This window comes from Nothobranchius furzeri, chromosome 5 (assembly GCF_043380555.1).
Source record: "Nothobranchius furzeri strain GRZ-AD chromosome 5, NfurGRZ-RIMD1, whole genome shotgun sequence".
Taxonomy (NCBI): domain Eukaryota; kingdom Metazoa; phylum Chordata; class Actinopteri; order Cyprinodontiformes; family Nothobranchiidae; genus Nothobranchius; species Nothobranchius furzeri.
This window is the reverse complement of record NC_091745.1, coordinates 64,181,321-64,203,723: the sequence shown is the minus strand read 5'-3', so window position 1 is coordinate 64,203,723 and position 22,403 is coordinate 64,181,321. Positions and strand designations below refer to the sequence as shown.

Here is a 22,403-nt window from a genome sequence, read left to right as displayed (position 1 = left end):
GAACTGCTGCACAGGTGATTCAACCACTGAATCAAGTGTGTTGGAGAAGAGGAACCGCTAAAATGTGCTGGGTTCCAAATACCCCTGCAGTAAAGGGTAAGTTTAGCACATACTGGCTTAAGACAATTATCTAGAAATATAAAAAAAAGTTGCAAAAAAAGCTGAAAATGGGGGGGGGGGGGGTGTCAGGGGGCACCATCTAGAGGCTCTAGGGGTTCTATGGGACGGGGAGCAGGCTAGCAAGAAAAAAAAGATGTATTAACTACATCTTACATCCTTATCTCAAATATTTAGTGCAAATCATTCCAGTAAATTTACTGAAATTTCAAATGCAATTGTTTCATTTCATCAATGTGCTAAAAGCTCAAAGCTGCACTGTATCCAGTGACCAGCAGGGGGCAAAAAATTAGGTCAGATTGTTAAAAGGTCAGCTGATGCAGTTCCTACATGACCTATGACCTCAGCAAACCTCTTCTTAATGGATTTAGGTGACACAAATCTGTCAGTCTGTCCTGGTGGACTCCGTCTTTCACCCAAAGACGGATGGGATGGTCAAGGAGTCCAACCAAATCCTGGAAAGGACACATGAGGAGTGGATGGATGGTGGGAATTTTGTTAAACCTTTTCCCATTTAGATTAAAATTGGATTGTGAAGCAGAAAATGAGATGTGTTGTGGGTGAAATGACATAATTATAATGGTGACAACATTTATATAAAACACGCTCATTGTTTTTTACATTTGTGTGACACATACTAACTCACTTCATGTGTTTGAAGGGGAGCAGGCAGAAGTGCCCTACCACAGCTTACTTTGGACAACATAAAAAAACACCAATTATCACTGAATAAAGCTGATTTAAAAGAAACAGAAACAATGATTTTTTTTCCTGTTAAATAAAGTGCATTTCTTTGTCTAATGTTGAGGAATAAAATATGTTCTACATAGAAATTCAGCCATTAAACTGCTGCAGAAACAAAACAATTGTTTTGTGCAGCACCACATGGTTTCATGTTACAGTGCAAAGAAAAACGCTGAAGCAGAATCATTGGTTGATTTAGAGGTATTTCATGTCCTTGGCTCAATCACATTTCAACAATTAAACACCTGAATGGTTAATTCTGGACATTAAAACACGTCAGGATTCACGCATAACTGTAGTAATTGAATAGATAATTGAAGTTTCACCATAAATTCTCATCATCACCTTTTTGTTCCATCATATTTCTCTTTCACGCCCCCGTCTCAGGCACATTCACCCCCCTCTCCATTTTCCTCGTGTTCTCCCTCTCGCTGCTTTAGTGCTTTGCTCCTCCTTACCTCCCCCATCAACCTTCCCCTCTCTCCTCCCTCTATATTAAGTCCGGCTTGTCTCACTGCCTCTCTGAACCCAGGAGCGGTGCTCTGCAGGAGCTCCGATGACCAGTGCGCATTCTGCTTGGTCTCCAGTTTCCCTCACAACACCTCACATGGGAAAATGAGTGGGAGCAGAGGAGGAGAAATGGGAGTATCCATCCTCACGCCAAAGAAAGAAGACTTTAAATGAGAAAAGTAATGAGTGAGAATGCTAGAGTGAAAAAGCAACGGTGAAATGAAAATGAAAGATCAAAGAAGATGAGAGGAGGAAGGAAAAACAGGAAAAAATGCAAGTGTAGGGATTTCAGGGTGGCACATGGAGAGGAGAGGATGAGCGAGCGAATGGGAGAAGACGGGAGAGAGTGAGAGGGAAGGGAAGGGAAGGGAGGGAGGCGAACCACACTGCAGACACTCGTCCGCTGTCACTGCTCCGCAGCCAGAGGACAGAGGCGGCACAAAAACAGCGTGAGCAGATACGATGGAGGAGGACGACGGCACCATCAATCCGAGGCTCCGTCCCCATCACTGACCACCTCCCTTTAGGACCATCCTGTCAAGTTGGGACCAAAACAATCAAAAAGAGGAAAGTCCTTCTGGAGAACACAAGTTCTGGACCTTCAACTCCTGCAGGACTATCGTTTGCACCTCTGAGAATTTCCTCTTTCATACACACCCACACTCTTCATCACAGCCTTTCTCTTCTTCCTTGTGTGTTTGGTTTGATTTTGTCCCTCCTGACTGTTGGAGACCGTTGGAGCCGAGTGGATTTACTTTCATCCTGTGACGGACCATGGGGCCGGGGTGGAGGGGTGATGGAGGGACCCTCCAGAAAAGGACAGGGGAGAGCCGGTACCTTCTGGTGACATTGCTGCTGTTCTGTGCTTTCTGGAAGGCTCACACGCAGACCGACGACAGCAAGTCTGTCTACTTCTGGGAAACAGGTACTGCTGACCCACTGATTGCAAGTTAAACCATTTATTTACATTTTGAATGTTTACGAGGGCTGGTGATGGATCATTCTGTGGAGTTGGTGAATATATGTGACCTCCCACACTCAAAGGCAGCCAGATCTTCATCTTTCCAGCTCAGTGTTTGCACGACTTTCATCTATTTTGTATCCCCTGCAAGAAATCCGTATAAATCCAGTAAAAGTGTTGTTAGATACAGCCCAGAATAGTTCCTGACTCCCACTGATCCACAGCATTCCCACATGACATGGTTTGATTGTTTTGCACGTTTCTTACCGGAGTTGCTCGACTCAGTGCGGCTGAACTTCAAAGATCCGTGCAGCAAGATGACCTAGAAATCTACAGTAGAGCTGTCTTTTCACACGGAACAGCATGTGGCTCACAGGGCGATGGTGATCCATTTTTGAATGGATTACGCTCATCTCACTGTCTCAGGTGATGCACCCTTATTGAAACGTTGCTGCTGTGTGTTCCAGCCTGCAGGTGATGGATAGATGTTTCCTCACGGCGGCGCTTGGTGGGGAGACTTTTGGTGGTTTCATGATACTGAGACTACTTTGGTTATGAATATTGCATGTGTGTGTGCGTGTGTATATGCGGGGGGGGGGGGGGGCTCATAGATGTGCAGACTACCGGATTGTTGCAGCACTTCTTTTCTTTGCATGCACTTGTTTCCCACACTCGAGCAGCCGTGTTATCAGTGCATCTGTTAATTCTAGCTGTGAGAAATGAAGCACACAATCAATCACGGGTGATTGGTGCTACTTTAAGAGTCTAGTGTCTGATTATCACTGTGATCAGTGTAATTAGACGCTGAAAGTGACCCTCTTTAGTCTTTTTTTCTACAATATCTGTAAAGTTACTTGAGATAAATTACCCAAACTCCCAGTTTTTGCTTCATAAATGAAGTTAAAGACTCAAGAATGAGACTAGCTTGCCCACTTTTCGAGTATAAAGGATTAATTTTATTAGCATTTGTCGAACTTTTGCCTCTCCAACCCCCACTCAACATGACCCCAGCCCCCGCCTAGCTCAGCAAAAGTCTCTAGTTGACGTGTCCCACGTCTCCTCTGTAGTTCTGCATCTTTAAAGAGGATGTAGCTGAGTAAGGAGATTAAAGGAGCAGGGATTTAACAACCGAGGAACCACATGCCCAGGGAACTAACTTGAGAGAGAGAGGAAGGAAGGAAGAGTGAGCTTTGCAGGCGTAGAGAAGCGAATCCCTTAACCCACATCCACCCTGCCGTTAGGTCATAATGATTATGCCTCTCTTCCACGCTACACCACCTTTCTCCCACACTACAAATGCTCCCCAACCAGGAAAGCTCTAGGCTCTGTGCTTTGAAATGTAATCCAGTGTTGGGATTTGTTCACGTCTTCCTAAATAAAAGGTAGTGCATTGATTCCTGGAGTCTTTTTTTCTGCGCCTCTTTGGTTTGACAATTGCCTGCAGAGCATTAAAGTCACATAGGGCAAATTGCTGCTTTGAATTCCAGAGTGCTTGATCAAAAAATGATTATGTTTGTGCCACATTTGCATTCTTGTTTTTTTTTTTTTCCAAAAGAGGCTTGTTTGGGAGGGAAATAAAAAAAATGTGATGATGTTTATGCACACTTTGAAAGCGTGCATTGGAGATATAGTCTCGTAGCGAGCAAAGCTCTGATGTTTTGCATATTGATGAGTCTGACTGAAATATACCTCCAGTCTACAGAACTGTAGGGAATTGGACTTGTGCTGCTTTTATTACTTTCTGAGAAATAGCACGTACCTGTTTTGGGAGGCGAGACAAGTCATTTCTGTCTCTTTGCTTGGAGAATGCTATTCAAATGAGGCTGATAGACACAACCAGCTCTGGCTGATGCTGGGAGGGATTTTTGTTTTGGTAGGAGAGTGATTACAGTGACTACAAGGATGGAAGTGACGATGATGATGATGATGATGATGATGATGATGATGATGGCATGCTGTGCTTTATGGGAACACTTCAGAGATTGCAGGGAGTTTGAGTTGCACTCTTGCAAAAATAAATTCTTGTCACTTCCTGTTTGCTGTGCACTGTCCCTGCAGTTGGAGATGATCTGATTTAAACTTTTAACAGTTTTCGTTATTTAAAGATGTGGAACACCGAAAAACCCTTTTTCAATTATTATTTCTGATTATAATCAGTCACTTTGAGTTTTTAATGCAGGCTGAAGTCTCCTACACCTATGTCCTGCATTAGCTTCTGATAGAAGACAGACGGTGAAACTCTAGGATTTGAAAAGCCTGACAGATCTACGTCACACTGTCACTTAACACTCATGGACTCACCCATCTTGAATCACAACGGGGAAGGCTGCTGTTGGTTTAACGGCTAGTTTAAGCTAACATTAGCATTAGCAACTGCACCACACAACAGAACTCCTCCAGGCTTGTGTTATTTGTACAGACAAAACATCATTGGTTCAAAGCAAACAAAGTCAGTGGTAGAGTCATGTTAAGACTCCAAAACCTGCCATCTGAAGTGCAACTCTGATGTGGCTCACTCCTAGCTCCTGAAGCAGGCGAACTGGTGGTTTTTTCCCCTCAGAGTACAGCTTAGGTATTCATTCCTTCTAGAGACCACTGCAAATGTATTGATTAAATGAGTGAAACACATCTTTGAAGTTACAATTTGTAAGACTGACATCATGTGGTCAAATGTGGTTACTGCAGTTCACTTTTTAAGCAAAAAATTACTCTCTCGCTCCTGTTCAGTGAGTTTCACGCCTGTTTCCAGCTACAGATCAGCACCAGAAGGTTCTAGATGACAAGCAAATATGAGTCACACACAGTAAGTTGATAAGTAGATAAATACACTATATCTGGTGTTACCACTCTTGGGGAGGGCTTGCATGAGTGAGATATTAGACTGTTTTGTGATGATTTCACAGTAGACTTCTTACTAATTGCACTGTGCAACACCAAAGCCTGATTTATGCTCCTCCGTCTGAGTTGGTGCAGAAACACACAACGCCATTATGCGTCGACGCAAGGGCTCTCCGACAGGCTCACAGAGGGTGATGGAGACATGCCCAAAATTTTACACATCTGTCGAAGGTGACTGCAAACTTGTGATTGGTCAGGACGCTGCTTCTTGTGTGTTTGTCACCAGCACCACTGTAGCCCCATTAAAAAGTAAACAGATATTTAGCGGCAGTGTTATGGCCCAGGGCCATTTGGGTTTTCCCCTGAGTGTGTGTGTGTGTGTGTGTGTGTGTGTGTGAGGAGATGCAGCACCTGCCTCTCATCTCACTAGATTGCCTCCCAGTTAGACTCTCCTAGCTGTTCCTGGTGATCAGCTCTGCCAGCAACATAAAAATCAGCCAGCCTTCAGCTCAGGCAGCAGCTGACCAGAGAGGTTGTCTCTGGTCAGCTGTCTCCTCAGCAGCATTTGGTTTTGTTAAATTAAGTTTAATGTTACAACTTTGGTGGGTGCTTTGAAAAACTCTCTGTGCTTAACTGCAACCATTTTAAGTGTAAAGGAAACTTTACACTTTGCTTTAAATAAGGCATCACTCGGTTAAGGAAATGATGTGATGGTCTTTTGAAGTTTTGTTATTGACTTGGTTTATGAGAGAGTTTAGTCGTTGTTACTAGTTTTGAGTTGCTGCTGATGTTAGTGATGATGATGATGATGATGATGTGAAGCCTTTTGAACCAACAAAGCTTTACAATCCAATTGTATTGAAAAAAGGTTCAAGGGTCGATGCTTCAAAACTCAGTGAGGACATCTGCTGGTAAATGTTTGTATTTCATTGTATTGTCAGCCAATTCTACTAAAAATAAATGGTGTATTGAACTTCATGGACAAATAAAGCATTAAAAAGCTTCCTCAGGATCACATAATAAAAGTATCTTGAATTTGAACATTACGTTAAATATAATAAAATTGCTTTTCTTGGTGTGAATACTTGAAATGAAATGATATTTATTTGGGACAGTGCATGTTAATGGACATACATGTAGGGACAACATGAATGTAAACAGGCCAGATTGTAGCCTAGGGCTGATTTCCATCTGTAGTCCCAAGGACTTCGTGTAGGTGATTTTGGTGAGGGGGGGTTGTGAACAGGTGGTTGTGCTTGGTGACAATATGGGGATCAAATGTAATTTTTATTCAAAAACAGAATTTGTTCAACAGTTCCTGGGCTGAGTCTATTTCGTTTTTTGCTGACAACCTCCCCAGCTTTGGAAAAAAAAACTTTCACAGGGAACAGAGGATGCTGGGATGCACAAAACCTCCTTGGCAAGTACACATAAACGAGGGTACACATGTTTCTGTTTTGCCCAATATTTAAGAGGGTCCTCCCCTCTTGGAATGTTTGGCTCCACAAGATATCGCTGAACCTTGACTGTGGCATTTGCTGTGGCACTGGACACCTTCCTATTTTCTGAGACCTGGCTGTCCAGCAAATCCCACAGGCCAGCCACTGAAATGATTAGAAACAAAGTGTCAGAAAAGGGTACCATATGCATGAGAACTTTAAGCTGTTACCTGAGGATTCTGCCGATGAGGAAGCTGCAGGCTGTGGTGGGTCAAGGGTTGTGCTACTGTTTCGCAGCAGAGTGGCACATTTGGTGGTCAGTCTTTTTACCGCAGTCTCTGAATTTGTAGCATTACAGAACCCCATCACCTTGAATCTGGGGTCCAGGAGAGTGGCGAGAGAATGTTGACTGGCTGTCTCATAGTGGCTTAGCTTTTCGTTCATGAGCTGTTACTACACAGTTTGCTGGCCACAACACCCCTGACCTGCCTCTGTTTTGAGGTGATGCTGTGCCTCAGCATACGAATTAAGGGTATTACTTTTGACCCTGACACAGATTTCTCTGCCGACAGCTCCACAGTTGCTTCTTTTAAGGGTGACAATACCTCAAGGCATTCAGAGATGGTGTCGTATTCTGCAGAGGTCAGGGGAGCCACATCAGTATGTAAGGACGCCAGAGCTGCACTTACTGGTTCACACTGCTCATACAGCCTGGACAACATATCAAAAGTGCTGTTCCATCTTGTGTCCACCTCCTGAATCAATTTATGGACAGGGGCCACTGCCTCCATCTGCCTCTGTGGGAAAAGCAGCCTCTCTCTGGCCAAAGTACTGGTCCTGAAGTAGGCAGCAACCTTTCTAGCCTTGCCCCTCATGTCCTCAAGACCAGGGGTTAAATCAAGGGCCTTCCTTACTACCAGATTCAGGGCATGTGCAATGCAGTGACTGTGCCTTGCATCCAAATTATTTGCACATGCCAGCCTGTTTGCAGCACCATCAGTCACAAGGCACATACGTTTGGACTGCATGTTCTATTCCTCCATCAAAGTAGCCAAAACTTTAGCGATGTTAGCTGCTGTATGTTTCTCAGGAAAACTCTGAACAGTCAGTAACATAGAAGTTAACTCATCGCTTTCATTAATGAAATGGCATGTTATGGCAAGGTAGGCATCCATGTGAATAGATGTCCACATGTCAGATGTCAGACTAACTGCAGGGGCTTTCTGAATGATTTCCTTGGCCTTCTCTTTCTCCCTCTTATATCTGGCATCAACCATGCTCTTCAGTGCCAGCCGTGATGGAAGGACATATGTGGGATCCAAAAGGCTTACAAATGCTCTGAACCCTTTGTCATCCACAATGCTAAAAGGCTGTAAATCTTTAACATTCATATTGACCAGGGCTTCATCAGTGTTGTCCTTTCTGCTGTCTACAATAAAACAAAATAAGTTATTTAAACAGATAATGTGACATTAAAACTAGGGATGCACCGATCAGGTTTTTTGCTGCCGATCACCGATACCGATATAAAAGAATGCTGATCACCGATACCGATCACCGATACCGATCACGTGGATTGGCCAGAAATTTTCTACATTATAATGAGTGCTACAAACTACATAATCTGGGAATAAAGGAAATGTAACCTAATCTAAAATGGTCTGTATTAGGGTTGTCACGGTGTGAAAATTTAACCTCATGGTTATTGTGACCAAAATTACCACGGTTTTCGGTACTATCGCGGTATTTTTTTTAAACGTGCTACATTTTCACACAATTAAATAAACCCTGTATATCAGGAAAATATTGTCCTCAATTTTTTGCCTAAAATGTGTTATTTTGTAATTATGTTGTTTACTTTTTTACATTTTTTCCCTTTAGTCTTTAAAATACCAATATTTGCCCATAACTTCTTATTTTATGTCTGTTTGATGTCATCATTTAAAAATATTAGATCAGATGATACTCAGTACTCAAGTAGCCTTCTAATCAGATACTTTTTTACCCTTACTTGAGCAATCCGTATATCAGGAAAATATTGTCCTTGGTTTGTGTCCTTCCAGTGAGCTTTGCAGATGTGGGAAAATGTCATCAGGCAGTAATCGTTGTTAAATTCATAATTATTCTCGGAGAGAGACCAACTCTTATCGGCCCCTGGGAGCCCCGTAATGCATAGCATCATTTCAACATGGCGGTGTCCGCGACACGGTTTATATGCAGGTAGCGGCGCTGCGGCTGCTTTATATAGCGACTCGTTGCATTCTCCCTCAACCCAAATCCTCGGATCACGCATTTTAGCTAAAACGCTAACGTTAGCTTGCCTTGCGTTGACTGCAGAGATGTGGGTGATGGTCACGCAGATGTGTCATGAGATATGAAGCGTTGCTGCCTTTCACAGACACTTTTTCTGCTCGTGCTGCAAACAGGATAGCCGTCCGTCTTCTATAAACTCCCTCGGCATTCTTCATATATCCAAAAGATGCCCGTACTTCCGACTTTGTCTTCTTTGAGGGATAATAAATGCCCTCCTGAGCGCTGCCGTCTCCTCCTTTGACCATTATTTCAGCTTTAGCTTCAAGAAAGTTTTGTTGTAAACAAAGCGTGCATGTGCCGCCGGCAACTTCAGCCGATGATACGGTGGCTGGTAAGGGTCACCGCGCCTACACCGCAGCCGCGGTAATCCACCAAGATAATATAGTTTTTTAAAAAACAAGACGGTTATTATTATTGTCAACTTTTTTTTTTTACCGGGGTTTACCGCTACACTGGTTACCGTGACAACCCTACCTGATCGGTTTGCTTTAATCTATTTTGAAAATTCCGATCAAAACCGATAGGGGCGCTATCGGCCGATTACGATCAAATGCCGATCCATCGGTGCATCCCTAATTAAAACACATACATACTGACATTTACCCTGACTGCTGGCTGCAGCTCGAGCACAAGTGTGATGCTTGGCACGAAAGTGCCTCAACATTGACGAGGTGTTGTTATTGTAAGCCAGTTGTTGGTTGCAAATAACACACTGCACCTGCAACACATAACAAATATTATTGAAACAATACATTTTATGGGATACGTGATAAAATATATCTAATTTACACATATTCACATTTTCTACACATTCAAATATTTTACTTTTCACATTTCTATTGGATTATTAGGCAGGAATAATTAGCTTAATTAATGTTTCTTTTTTTAGAAACAGAGTAACAAAATGAAGATTAGAAAATTCACTTAAGGATGGTACATACTAAATTCCATTACACGTACAACCAAACTGAAAAGCTCATCAACTATTATATTAATTCCCAATAAAAGAAGAAAAATCATACCAAACTAGATTTTAATTTAATTAAAGGAAAATGACAGACGGTCTAAAAGATACAGCCCTACAATATGCACCAAGTATTACTACTATAAAGGTAATTTACTAGACTAGACCAAATACATTTTCAAACCTTATTTGGAGAGATTAAATTGAAATGTTCCCACATCTCAGAACGCCCTCTTTTTGCTACAGGATCCATTTTTGCGACTCGGTGTTTAATCACTGAATACTGAATCCTAAACCGTCAATCTCAGGTCATACACACCTGCGCCTCTCGGTTTACGTTGCTTTAAATGTTTGAAACAACGTGTGAAGCGGTCACGTGGGTGGAAGGGTGAATCGAAGCGTCGTCGCTCATTGGTCACGTGACTTTCAGTAAACAAATCAAGCTCCGACGCAGTGCTTTGCTCTGCGGTGGTTCGTTTTGGTGATACAAGCTTCGAATCCTGCGTGTCACAGCTGATGTGTCTTTGTTTTGATAATCTGTACAGATTGTTAATTTTAACACGAGAACATGTGTCCTCAATTGTTACCCCAGGCCCCCTAGATAGCCTGGATCGTAACAGGCAGACCCATAACAGATTGAAGAACGCATCGCGGAAAAAGTCCAAAATATTAACATTTATTCACCCGTGGGTGAAGGAATACAAAATATGGAGCAAACGTGGACGGAACGACAGGAAATGTGGGTTTGGAGGCGATTGCATGAAGAGGAGGATGAGAATGAAAGACAAATTTGGCCATGCTATAAAGTCTCTGAAATACATAAACACAATAGTATGTACACTATCAGGGACCAGATGCATGAGTTCTATGGTAGCAGGGTACCATATCCTAAAAAGGATACCACACACCGTGTGCATCTCTCTGTTGCGGAGCTCACAGAGAAGTGTAAACCAGGCTTAAGGCATGAATGCATTTAACAGGCACTACTGCATGTTAGGTAGTGAAGAACTTCTGAGTACCAGATACACAGACACACCCTCAGCTATGATGCTTCATCAGACCTGATCATTACTTTTGACCTGACCTGTTGACTGACTCACGAAAGGACACAGCAATTCCAGGAGGAGAAGTAGGCATCTCCAGCTAAAGGTATTGGCCAACTTTGGTCTTTTAGAGCACAACTGGGGTTTAAAAAGGTCATCATCTATTTTTTGGGGGGGGGGGTGAAGACAAAAGGAAAAACTTTGCTGAAGCGTTTCAGGAGATCCTGCTCCATTTACAAGTTTGACTGGACCTCCTGATATGATCGTTCTTTATCAACCTCCACCCTCGTAGAAGGCCAATCCATAATCTTTCCATGGATCTGGATTATCTAACTGTAAGACCAAGGGCGTCAGTTTGTTTTCAGAATTGCTGGGGACAATAACCATACACTTGAGTGGGGTTTAAAAATTGTTGGGGACAATAAAGTAGGCTAGCACAGGGGTCGGCAATCCGCGGCTCTGGAGCCGCATGCGGCTCTTCCATCCATCTGATGCGGCTCTCTGTGCCTGTAAAATGATGAATGGATATTTAAATAAAATGCTTTATATTTTACTGCATTAATTTTACATATGTATGCCAATTCTAAATGTAAAGATTGTCTGCGTAAACCTGAACAGGTCCAACCCGGTCTGCGGTGGTTGACCGGTCACGCTTGTGCGTAATCATATAAGCACTTTATGAGCTGAAGACAATGTGAGATTCTGGGCTTCTCCTCAGACGGCTCCTGGATGTGTCGCCACATTGGAGACAGGAACAAGCACTATTCAGCCAAAGTTTCATAATCAGGGAACATTTTCTAAGTGACAAGTCTCTCTGAGAGACAGGGTTTGGAAAACACTCGCTTCAGTGGGAGGAACCTTCCCACATGCGCACTGGTTCTCTGGGTGGCTCTGGGGTTAATCAAGTTTAATTGTTTCTCTTTGCAACAATCTTCACAGGAAGGCAAAACAGTTAAACGGCAGGTTACATATATTTCCATTTGACAGTTTATTTTGACAGATGAACTCAAGGATGTTGCTTGGTTTGAAAGAATGACCCCGACGCACACTGATGCGCATGGATGAGCTGACATTATAATCGTTAACGCACATCGCGGAGGTAAAATATTCCCATCAGAACATCAGAGCTTTATACTGGACACTGTGTTCAGCGCGGCTCGGAGCGCCCACGGTGGACAGTGGGCTGAAGATCTGGGGTTCGCAGCGCAGTGCAGAACCACGGTGCATGCGATAAGATTTCCTCCCACTGAAACAGTCTGGAAACCCGGTCTCTCTGAGGGATGTGTCACTTGGAAAACTGTTCTTTTTATGAAATTATGAAACTTTGGCTGAACAGCGCTTGTTCCCGTCTCTAATATGGAGACGCATGACGCGTAGAGACATTTGATCACGCACAAAGTTTATGTGGAGCAGAAGCGGTCGGGCCACGGCAGGTGGAATGTTCCTAGCCTACATGAAGTGAAACTGTTTAATTGTAACATTAATATGTTACTGGACACGCTGGTCTGGTTGGTTAGACCAGTGTTTGAAGTGGAAAACACACACACACACACACACACACCAATTAAAATAATGCTGATAGCGTGGACTAGAAGACAGGTGATGGTTTACGTATTTAAATGATGACCAGGCTGCTGTAAAATGTAATCTCCATCCACATCCAGACACAATTATCCTCTATTCTTTCTCTATTTGCTCTGCTCATGTCTGGGCTGATCAGCTGATGGTGCGCGCGGCGCGCCTAACTAGCGGCTGATGCACATTTTACGCATTTGGAGAGGTGGGCTGGATGCTTTGCTTTTACTGGAAGATGGTCCACTTAACGCACGGTTGTAGACTAAATATGAATGACAAATGAATGAAAATTAAATTGTGAGTTTTTACTTCATATTTTATAAATAAAAAGGACGGGGAACACATTTATGACGTCTTTGTAAACGAAATTTTCTAGCGCGACCTGCCTGCTTCACTTAAGTCACTACTTATTAAGGTCCGTCCAAATTACCGTGGGAAATGGGTAATAATGGCTCTTTGATGGGAACAGGTTGCCGACCCCTGGTATAAGATCTGAGCTGGTAAAACAAAAATCCTCATCAGCAGGCGTTTTTGAAAGTGGGGGGGACACAGCTGCCAATCACAAATTTTGCCGGGGACATGTCCCCGGCGTCCCCGGTTAAAATGACGCCTATGTGTAAGACTGCGCATGAGTCACCCGCAGCCTCTGGATCGAGCTAGTCCAATTCTCCTGCCGTCTACCTCCATTAGATAGCTTATCAGCATGTGCCTTCCTGACATTAAGCCTGCTTAGTCATCGGAGATGTGAACAGGCTCTTTGGTGATGAAAAACAGGGTTAGGGTTGGGGTTAGTTGGTCCAGACATCTGCTGCGAGGCTCCTAACTGGAGCAAACAGAAGAGCTCACATCACTCCTATTCTAATGTCTCTCCACTGGTTACCCATTAACTTTAGAATTCATTTTTGAATCCTTACTATAATTTTCAATGCTCTATATAGTGGGGCTCCTCCCTATATTACTCAATTAGTTAAATTAGTTTTTGAGGTGGCGACACCTGATTTGATAATGTTACTGTGGCTGTGCTCAGGACGCAATGTCTGGAGCGCATCAACAATCAGAGCTTTGCATGCGCAAGCTGATTAAGGTTAGGATGGGGGTGAGGGGAAGGTTAAATTGCAAGAGGGTAAACAATTTGGTTTAATGTCCGTTTTACGGCGGGTGTCTGTACCGACGCTCTGGCACAGCGCGTTGCCTCCCGACGTGCAGGAGCTTGTCACCTGCTGACAGCAGGCTGCTGTCTTTTCCGTGGACTGCATCTTGCCGGTCATTATCACGTGACAGCGACTAGTCGATGATAGGCATAAAAAGCCGCTATAGAGCGGTGATGTCGACTAGTGACTAGTTCATTCAACCCCTGCTACTGCTCCCCAGAGTGTTCTGCAGCATAATCAGCACGTTCTCTTTGAACTTGATATCAAATGTTCGCCTCCTCTTCGTCTCCGCACGGTTAAAGTTACCCTCGTGGTCTATCACTGGCAAATCAAAAGTGAGACGGATGACACAATCGCCCTCCGTACTTGCTTGTTACCACATTCCACCCGGCCACAATAAAAAACCGGCCATTATTCACCTCCGCTGACTACGACACCGGCCAAAATATCATACCCGGCAGTTAATTAAATACAGGCTAATATTAGAGGATTTACGGTAATCCAACTTTAGCTTCATGGTAAAAAAAATAAAATAAAACTGGCCCTCGCTACCTGTAGATCTTCCACCAGAGGGTAGTAGACATGTAAAGGACTAGATATGGCAGGTGTCTGATGAAGGTACTGATCCTGATACGTCTATTGGATGTTATAAGGCCAGAAAGGCTTTGATGGTTTTATATTTATTACTATAGAAGACAAGGTTGTAAACAGCATTTTTTAATCACAGCTCAGTAATAAAATATCTTGAAACTGACATGCATCACGTCATCTGACCATACATTCATCTGCCTGCTTCTATCTGAATAACAATTGAACTTATTTATGAATTATGATCAGAAGAAAGGTGTGTGACCTTGGATTAAACCCTGTGTGTACACGTTACTAAAATCTGTTGTAATCAATGTTGTTGTTTGTTTAAGAGTGGAGTCAGTGTTCTTGGAAACACCTATTCAACAATTTGAAAAAAAAATACAACTCAGGGGTCCAACCCCCCTTAATCTGGCTCCGCCCCTCAGCCAAAGACTCCAGAATAAAAAAGAAGGCTGGAACAACCATAAAAACGTGGCGTTATCCTACCATTTGGATCCATTGTTACATCTTTCTGCTATAATTCCTAAAGTAACACACTTATTTCAATTAAAATGAGACATTGGATGAGGATTTTCCAGGATTGCACATTTGATCTCAGACAGCACCTTTAAGGTTTGAACTCATCACGAAACTTGTGTCAATTTCATGTCAGTTTTTTAAACACAGAAGATAAACTTTCTTGACTGTATACGTACATGTGAGTGTGTGTGTGTGTGTGTGTGTGTGTGTGTTATCTAAGACCTGATTTTCTGTCCTGTTCTGCTTCCTGTCTCATCTCTGGGCTTTCTAAATTGACCGTGTGTGTTCTGATTTGATACTGTATTGCTGTTTGCTGCTGTTGCTTCTTTAAGACCCTTTTTTTCCTGCCTCTGTGTTTTCTCTCCTGTTGTTGCTCTTCCTGATTGTCACTGTTTGCTGAGACGTTATTGCTTTCTGAGTTGCTGTTTTCTCCAAAGTGTTTTATGGGACTTTTCTGCCTCAATTTACAGTCTGTTTTTTTCTTGATTTGTTTTCGGTTTGCACCGCCACCCTCGGTCCTGTGGCTGAAAACCACCGTGAACTCTCCGCTGTGTGTCACCACAACTGGCTGATGTCACCCTGAAAGGCACGGGGACGGGGCTAGTAGGGCTGACAGACCATTGTTAGTGAAATGCATTCCTCCCTTTGCAGCGGCACTAGCGGTGAAGGTTGCCACCCTCGTGGAGGGGTGATGGTGGCTCTCTCACAGTCACCTTCTATTACAAAAAACTCACTGAAGAGGCATCCACTAAACTGAAGGAGAGTGGGTGTGACTGGTTCACAAGTTCAAAACAGCAAGGGAAGGTCGTTGTGCAGCAAAGTGCCATCAAATAAATTGCTTGTTGTAAACAAACATGTGAAACAAGCTGAGTTCAGAAAAAAAGTCTGGAGATAAAAGGATTCTTGAGTCCACTATTGATCTCTTACAGGTGCTTTGGACTCATTAAGCAAATGGTTCTTCCTCCAGTTTTATCTTCAGGGTTAGCTGTAGCTGTAATGATGTGCTACAACTCTGGCCAAGATTTTTAAAATTCTCTTCTCAGCGAGTCACGGCAGCGTCTTATGCGAATTGGACTCGTGTTCCAGTACACCCTTCGTTTCCTTAAATAGCTGTGTGCTAAAACCTGCTTATACCTGCCTCATGCCAAGGTTTGTTTTGAAAGGTTTGAAAGGTTTGTTTTTTCATTGAACCAGAAAAAAGGAGAGTATTTGTAGTCTTTATATCAACGGGAACGTGAATGGCATTATCCCAAATGGGAACATTCCCCCGAGATTCCTGCTTCATTTTAGTGAGTGCACTGCAACGTGACCCTAATTAACATTGTACCTAAGGGCAAATGAAAAAAAAGTATGTTTTTTTATTGGCCAGTTGATGTGAAAATTCTTAGCAACTGGCAACAAATTTTGGCCATGCATATAAATTAAAATCGTTGCCTTGGGAATTGCAGTTTTCTTCAGAGTCAGCCAGTGGGTTTCATTGTCATTTAGCACGCCTGCTTTGTTTTTGTTTTCCTTTCTAGTTGAGTTGAAAATTAAAGCTAGTCATGCATTTTCAGTCCCGTCACCGGAGAAACATGCTCTGTTTTCAGAAAGTCACTTGTCTCAGTAGAGGGATGAAAAACGAGTGTGGCTGAAGCGTTGGTGTTGGAAAGTTTGCCAACAACATGACGTTCATGGTTTATACGCTCTCGGAGCAAAAATATATCAGGTTTGACCCACGCTGATCTATTTTGTGGCTTTGGAGATATTACTCCATTTGCTTCCAGGCCACATTGCTGCCCTTTCTGAAATTGCTCATCCATCCATTGGGGAAAGATGCCAAAGAGATGCCAGAGTTTGTTTAATCTAAATGGCAGCACTTATGATAAAACCTGGCTATTACTGATATGGGGGGTAAAGATTATAGTTCATCCAAAAAACTTTATTTAGACTGATGTAAGAGGATTCCCACTGCCTCATTTCACCATATTCAAATGGGTCAAAACAAATTTTAGATAGAGAGCTGTCACTCAGCCACAGTGCATTTTTTCCCTTGCAGATGGTCATTGGATGAGTAAGCAGCTCAGTGGAAGATTTATGTTATGTAGAGATGGTTTTATTGCCGATTATCAGCCTTGAACTCATTTTGACACATGTTGCTGTAAAAGGATTAGTAGTTGAGATTAAAGTACTTTCAGTAAGATTTCCTGAAAAAAAAATTCTCGTTTTTCCTTTAATTTTCTTGGAGAAGACCTTGTTTTTCAAAGCTGGAGCATAAATATGATACTTCCTTAAGGGCTCTGTGTGACCTCGGGTGGCCGAACCTCTAATGGATCTCTTTTTTAACACTTTGAGCTCTAGCGTCCCCTAACTGGGGGACAAACAAGTGTGGCAGCAAAAGGCCTGCATTTTTCTGAGTTAAACAGACCAAGAAAAGACAAGCCCTCCCTTCTAAAACTTAAACAGACACCAATGTGACTTTAACAAGATGTTGCAGCAAGGAGAGGTGGGAGAAATTCTCTCGAAAAAAGGTTACAGTACTTCTACAACGTGGCAATATTTTCATTCTTATAAGTCTGACAAAAAAACAGACAACGGTGGTTTGCAACAGAGAATCGATAAAAAACAAGTCTGGTAATGCAACCAACTTGTTTCATCATAAAGTAATGGTCTAAGATAGCCAGGGCTGCATTTAAAATTTACTCAATATTTTTCATATAGTTTTCGATAATTATCGACATCAATCAATATGATTTTTTTAATCAATAAGCTATTTTTCAATATCGTCCAGCCCTGTACCTCTATAGGAGTGTTTCCACCATCAAAACTTGAGGGTAATTTTACCAGAACTTCCCGGCATGCACATTTGTCAACTTCACGGGCCATTTTCCCGACCATTTTCAGGAACATTCAGAGTACATGAAAGTACCAAGGCAATGCAGCTTTATTTATATAGCTTCTCTAGGTCTGGTCTGGACATGAGACCCCTGAGTCGTGCTATTTGATGCAGATGACAAGACATGGATCTATTTATTGCCTTAAAGGTGACCAGTGATGCTCATATCTGAATCCTTTATGACACCAAGATTTTTTTTTTCTTCATTCATCTGGAGCCAAGTTGAGCAATAACCTCCATCTGTCATGTTCTGGGGGAGGTATCTAAACCAAGACATGCAGAATCAAACCCAAAACACAGAAGGATGAGAAAAAATAAGATTTTATTTTGAAAATGATAACTAAAGGCGCACTGGGAAGTCCATTGGACTGGCAACAGGAATGCAGTGTCTGGAGGGGAGAGTAGAATGAGGTGAGTCCTGAGGAGTAAGTCTAAACTGGAAGGTGCAGAGTAAAGACTTACTGGGTTGTGTGGGAATAGGGCTGAGGGGAAGGTAGTGAGCCGGGGTGTATCCAAGGGGAGTTCCAGAGCTGGAGAGGGAGCGTGGGAACGAGAGAGACAGTGGGCCTGTCAGGATGGATGGACGAACGTGGCAGAGCAATCCGGAGTTCTATGGAGTTGTGGTGAGAAAATCCTGATGTGTCGAGACCTGAGGTGAGTAAGCAAAAATACGAAAACACACAAATCCAAAAAGTACGAGAGTATCCAAAAACCTGATATTAAGACGAGGGCTAGAAACTACCAAGCAGTAGCAATCATCCGGCATCGAGCTGTGTTCTCCATCCATCTTAAATAGTAGACCCACTGATTGCTGACCAGGTGCAGCAGTAGCTCCCTCTCCTGCAAACACACACTCAGAGGTAGGTTGGCGAGAAGGAGTACTCACCCCGGCTCATGACACCATCCTATCCTTATTTCCAAAGACAACGACTTCAATCTTGTCTTTGCTTAACTAGAGGAAGTTTGACTGCATCCAGTCATTGACTTGATCCAAACACTAACAGAGTGAGTCTATAGGACCACAGTCATAGGTGATAGAGCTAGATAGAGCTGGGTGTCATCTGCATAACTGATAGTCATTTTTGTATACACGAATTGAGCCTCGGGAACCCCACATGTCATGGTGATCAGCTCTGATTTGTGATCACCAGTAGAAGCAACATAACCTCTGAGAGAGAGAGAGAGAGAGAGAGAGAGAGAGAGAGAGAGAGAGAGAGAGAGAGAGAGAGAGAGAGAGAGAGAGAGAGAGAGAGAGAGAGAGAGAGAGAGAGAGAGAGAGAGAGAGAGAGAGAGAGAGAGAGAGAGAGAGAGAGAGAGAGAGAGAGAGAGAGAGAGAGAGAGAGAGAGAGAGAGAGAGAGAGAGAGAAATGTGCACTTGTCTTCAAATATTCAAACCCAAAAAATTACAAATGATAATTTGTCTCATTATCAATCTGATGCTCCCCCTGAGATGGAGAGGGGACTTTGAAGTGAACTTTGACTTTGTGGAAACATTAGACCTTGTTTATTACCTGAAGGGCTGGAAACTGATTGCTGCTTTTGACATGACTTTGTTCTTCATTCATTAAGGCCTGCAGCTCCCTCAGACAAACTTCTCTTTTTTCTCTCAGTCACATTTGTTACAGAAAAATCTGCTGTCAACATGTGTCAATTCCTCAAAACAGTTGCATTTGAGTGCGTCTGTGCTGTTCAATGTTTGCTGAGCCCTATTTAAAACACAATAAACCTTTTAGCTCATTCTGAGCTGAAATCAGAGGAAACCAGACAAAACCATCATGAATGTGGAGTGCTCTTCATGCCAGGCCTTTGACTCCACACCAGGCAACAAGGCGGTTTCAGCAGGCTGTGAGAAATAACACTGTCATTGAATAAAGCAGTGACATTTAGCAGAAAATAGCCCCTGCTGTCTCCTCCAATGCAATTCTAATAAAACTGGAGAGACAGAAGCTCTGAAGTAAATATCATCCTGTCCATCCACCAGCCTTGTTGCCAGTCTTCATCTCCCTATCAGCTGTCTTCACTCGGCTTGACTCACTTTACATAGACCTAAAAATAAAATAAAATATTATAAAAACCGTGGAGCATTACTCAGTGTTTTAATTTAGATGCTGAATATATCTGTTTGAGAACTAGATGCTTGTTTTTGTTTGGCAGGAAGATTAATTTATCATCAGATCATGAAATGAACTCTGAGCACAGAGCTATGATCTGCAGCGTGGTTATGGACTTAAATCCAAATATCATGAGTATATTACATCAACGGTTTTATCTGTTGTTGGTCCATCTTTATGTAACCAAAAAGAAAGCTTTAACCTAGAATCAGACTGCCCGCTTTCACCCCTTTTATGAATGATTTCTGCTTGTTTCTGTGTTCAGAGTTAAAGCGGATTCAGTGTTGAGCTGCGGCGATGAAACAAGTTAGAGCAGTCGTTAGTAGTCCAACGTTCCCATAACTCCATCATATCTTAACAGCAAATGATATTAGTTTAAAGCAATAAAGGAAATGGGTGATATAAGTTCTTTAAAGAAATGACAAATGTTTAATTGTATCAACGAATCTTCTTTTTTTTGGATTAATAAAATCCACATTTTAATGAGAATAAAAAACATGCATCATGATTATTAAACCAAAGGAAATAAGTTGTAAGTTTCTGTTTTAGAAGAACTGAGTTAATATATGACCTATAGACCCAGTCATGGGTCAGAATCAGCTGTCATAGTTGTCTCTGCACACAAGTGGACAGCACTAGGACCAATCAGAGCAACAAACGCAATGGACAATGTACCATATTCATAGCAACGTAAATCAGTCAGTGGGGCAGTGTGCCATCCACTGTTAAAAACAAGTACCTCTATCTGCTCGTGTCTCAAAGGAAAGCTCAAGTCTAAATAGTTCAAAGTTGATGCCAGAGCCATGAGCACGTTCCTGAGCTGCCACCATCTGTGTCGTTGTACTCTGTCGTCAGCGTAAATAGAAAAATAAGCTCTGCAGTGATGTTGCTAAGCCCACCCAACATCTCCCTACAAACGTAGAGGTCTGTGGTTAGCACGTCCTAAACTTAGCCAATGGTGGACCTACTGGGCTTCAATGGAGCGTGGAGAAACCAACCTGAAGAGGAAAATCTTTTGCTGCTGCTGCGATTTTGTTCAGATTTATAGACTACATAACAATAATATTACGTATCAAATCTAATTCTATTATTGGTGCATCCCTCTTTTAAATTACTTTCAAATAATCTGAGATGTGCTGTAGCTACAGAATCCTAAGATTAAAGCATATTCCAAAAGCAAACTAGACATTCTTCTTCTTCTTCTTCTTCTTCTTCTTCTTCTTCGTATTATTATTATTATTATGGGTTGCTTGAAAACATTTCATGGTTTCAAACACCAACCCACAATCAGAACTGAAGAAGCATTTTGTCCAGAAGTCCAGTTGCCTTTTATGAATACTGTTTATGCTTTGGTTAATCTGTACCATCATGGTTGATCAGTCTGGCCAACAGATGGACATTACCACTCAAGAAGCCATGCTGTTTGTCTGGCTTGCAATCATAAATAGTGACAAAAATACTATTAATTTTCCTCCTTTTGCACAACCAAACTGTGAAAAAGCACCCCTGCAGTATTTCATTATCTGTCAGCTGCTTGTTATCTGTTCTCTTACCAGTTTTGTCCCTCTTGGCTCTGAGCAGCCAGAGCTATTTACTCACTCGGGCAGAGTTTAGGACAGATAAAGAATTAAGAAGACAGAGTGTGTTTGTTCTTTAAGCTGCTGCTGAAATTGATCTGCCTTTCAAGCCTGCTGCCCAGGAAGTCTTAGCTCTAAGTGCTGGGAGAGAAAATAAAAAAACAAGCAAAAGAGCAACTGGCCACAATACATGGAGAAGAACCATGTGAGAGAGCATGCTTCAGCATATTCAAGCCTCACACATCAGCTCTTAACCTTAAATATAGAATAAAGGGGGGGGGGGGGGGTGATTTGAGGACATCAAAAATCCATTTGGAGCAGTTCAGTTAAAAAGAGCATGCCATGCCGCGACTTAATGGCAATATAAACATAATAAACTAGAAATATATAAGTGTAGAGTGGAGGAGAGAGTAATATAGTGGTCAGCTAATGATCAGTGGCAAGCTACTGGATTAAAGCGAGGGCAGCAGATGGCTCCAGGCAGAAACAGGATGGGATATAAATATCCAGTAAGAATGATCAGGCTCCCAGCATCTTGAGGCCTCCAGCAAACAAACACAAGCAAATAAAGCCCAGTGTTTGGGTGCTCCCTCGCATCTACGTTTACTCACAAGATCTCTACTTTATAATAGGCACAGATTAAACATCTTTTACATCAGTGGCCATGATGTAAAAGGTGTAACTGTCTCATGGGGTCAAACATTCAGCATATCATTCTGTATGCAAAGATGGAAAAGTAGACGTAGACATAGAAGAAGTAGATGTAGAAGTAATAAAAGTAGACATAGAAGAAGTGGAGGTATAAGAAGCAGATGTAATAGATGTAGAAGTATAGACACAGAAGATGTAGGTACAAATGCCCAACGTCTCTCTTCAGTGTTTACTTCTACTTCTTCTGCAGATGTTTATTCTACGTCTACTTTTCTTTCTTCTTCTGTGTTTCCTTCAACCACTACTTCTACTTAAGCATCTACTTGACCTTCTCAGTGGCTAGTGGTAGAAGGGGATGGGTCAAATGCGGAGATGAATTTCACCAGTGTGTGATTATTAATGGGACTTTAACTTCTTCTACATC

At 42.4% G+C, this 22,403-nt stretch overlaps 1 protein-coding gene across 1 annotated transcript in view; it reads left to right on the top strand.

Moving 5' to 3' along the window:
* The first annotated feature begins 1,920 nt into the window (after positions 1 to 1,920).
* The window catches only part of thsd7ab (thrombospondin, type I, domain containing 7Ab), a 231,034-nt gene continuing 210,551 nt past the window's right edge, over positions 1,921 to 22,403 (top strand). Inside the window, exon 1 of the mRNA XM_070551829.1 lies at positions 1,921 to 2,296. Within this exon, the coding sequence (XP_070407930.1) occupies positions 2,146 to 2,296 (151 nt within the window). The 5' untranslated portion in view covers positions 1,921 to 2,145. The remainder of the gene's footprint in view (positions 2,297 to 22,403) is intronic.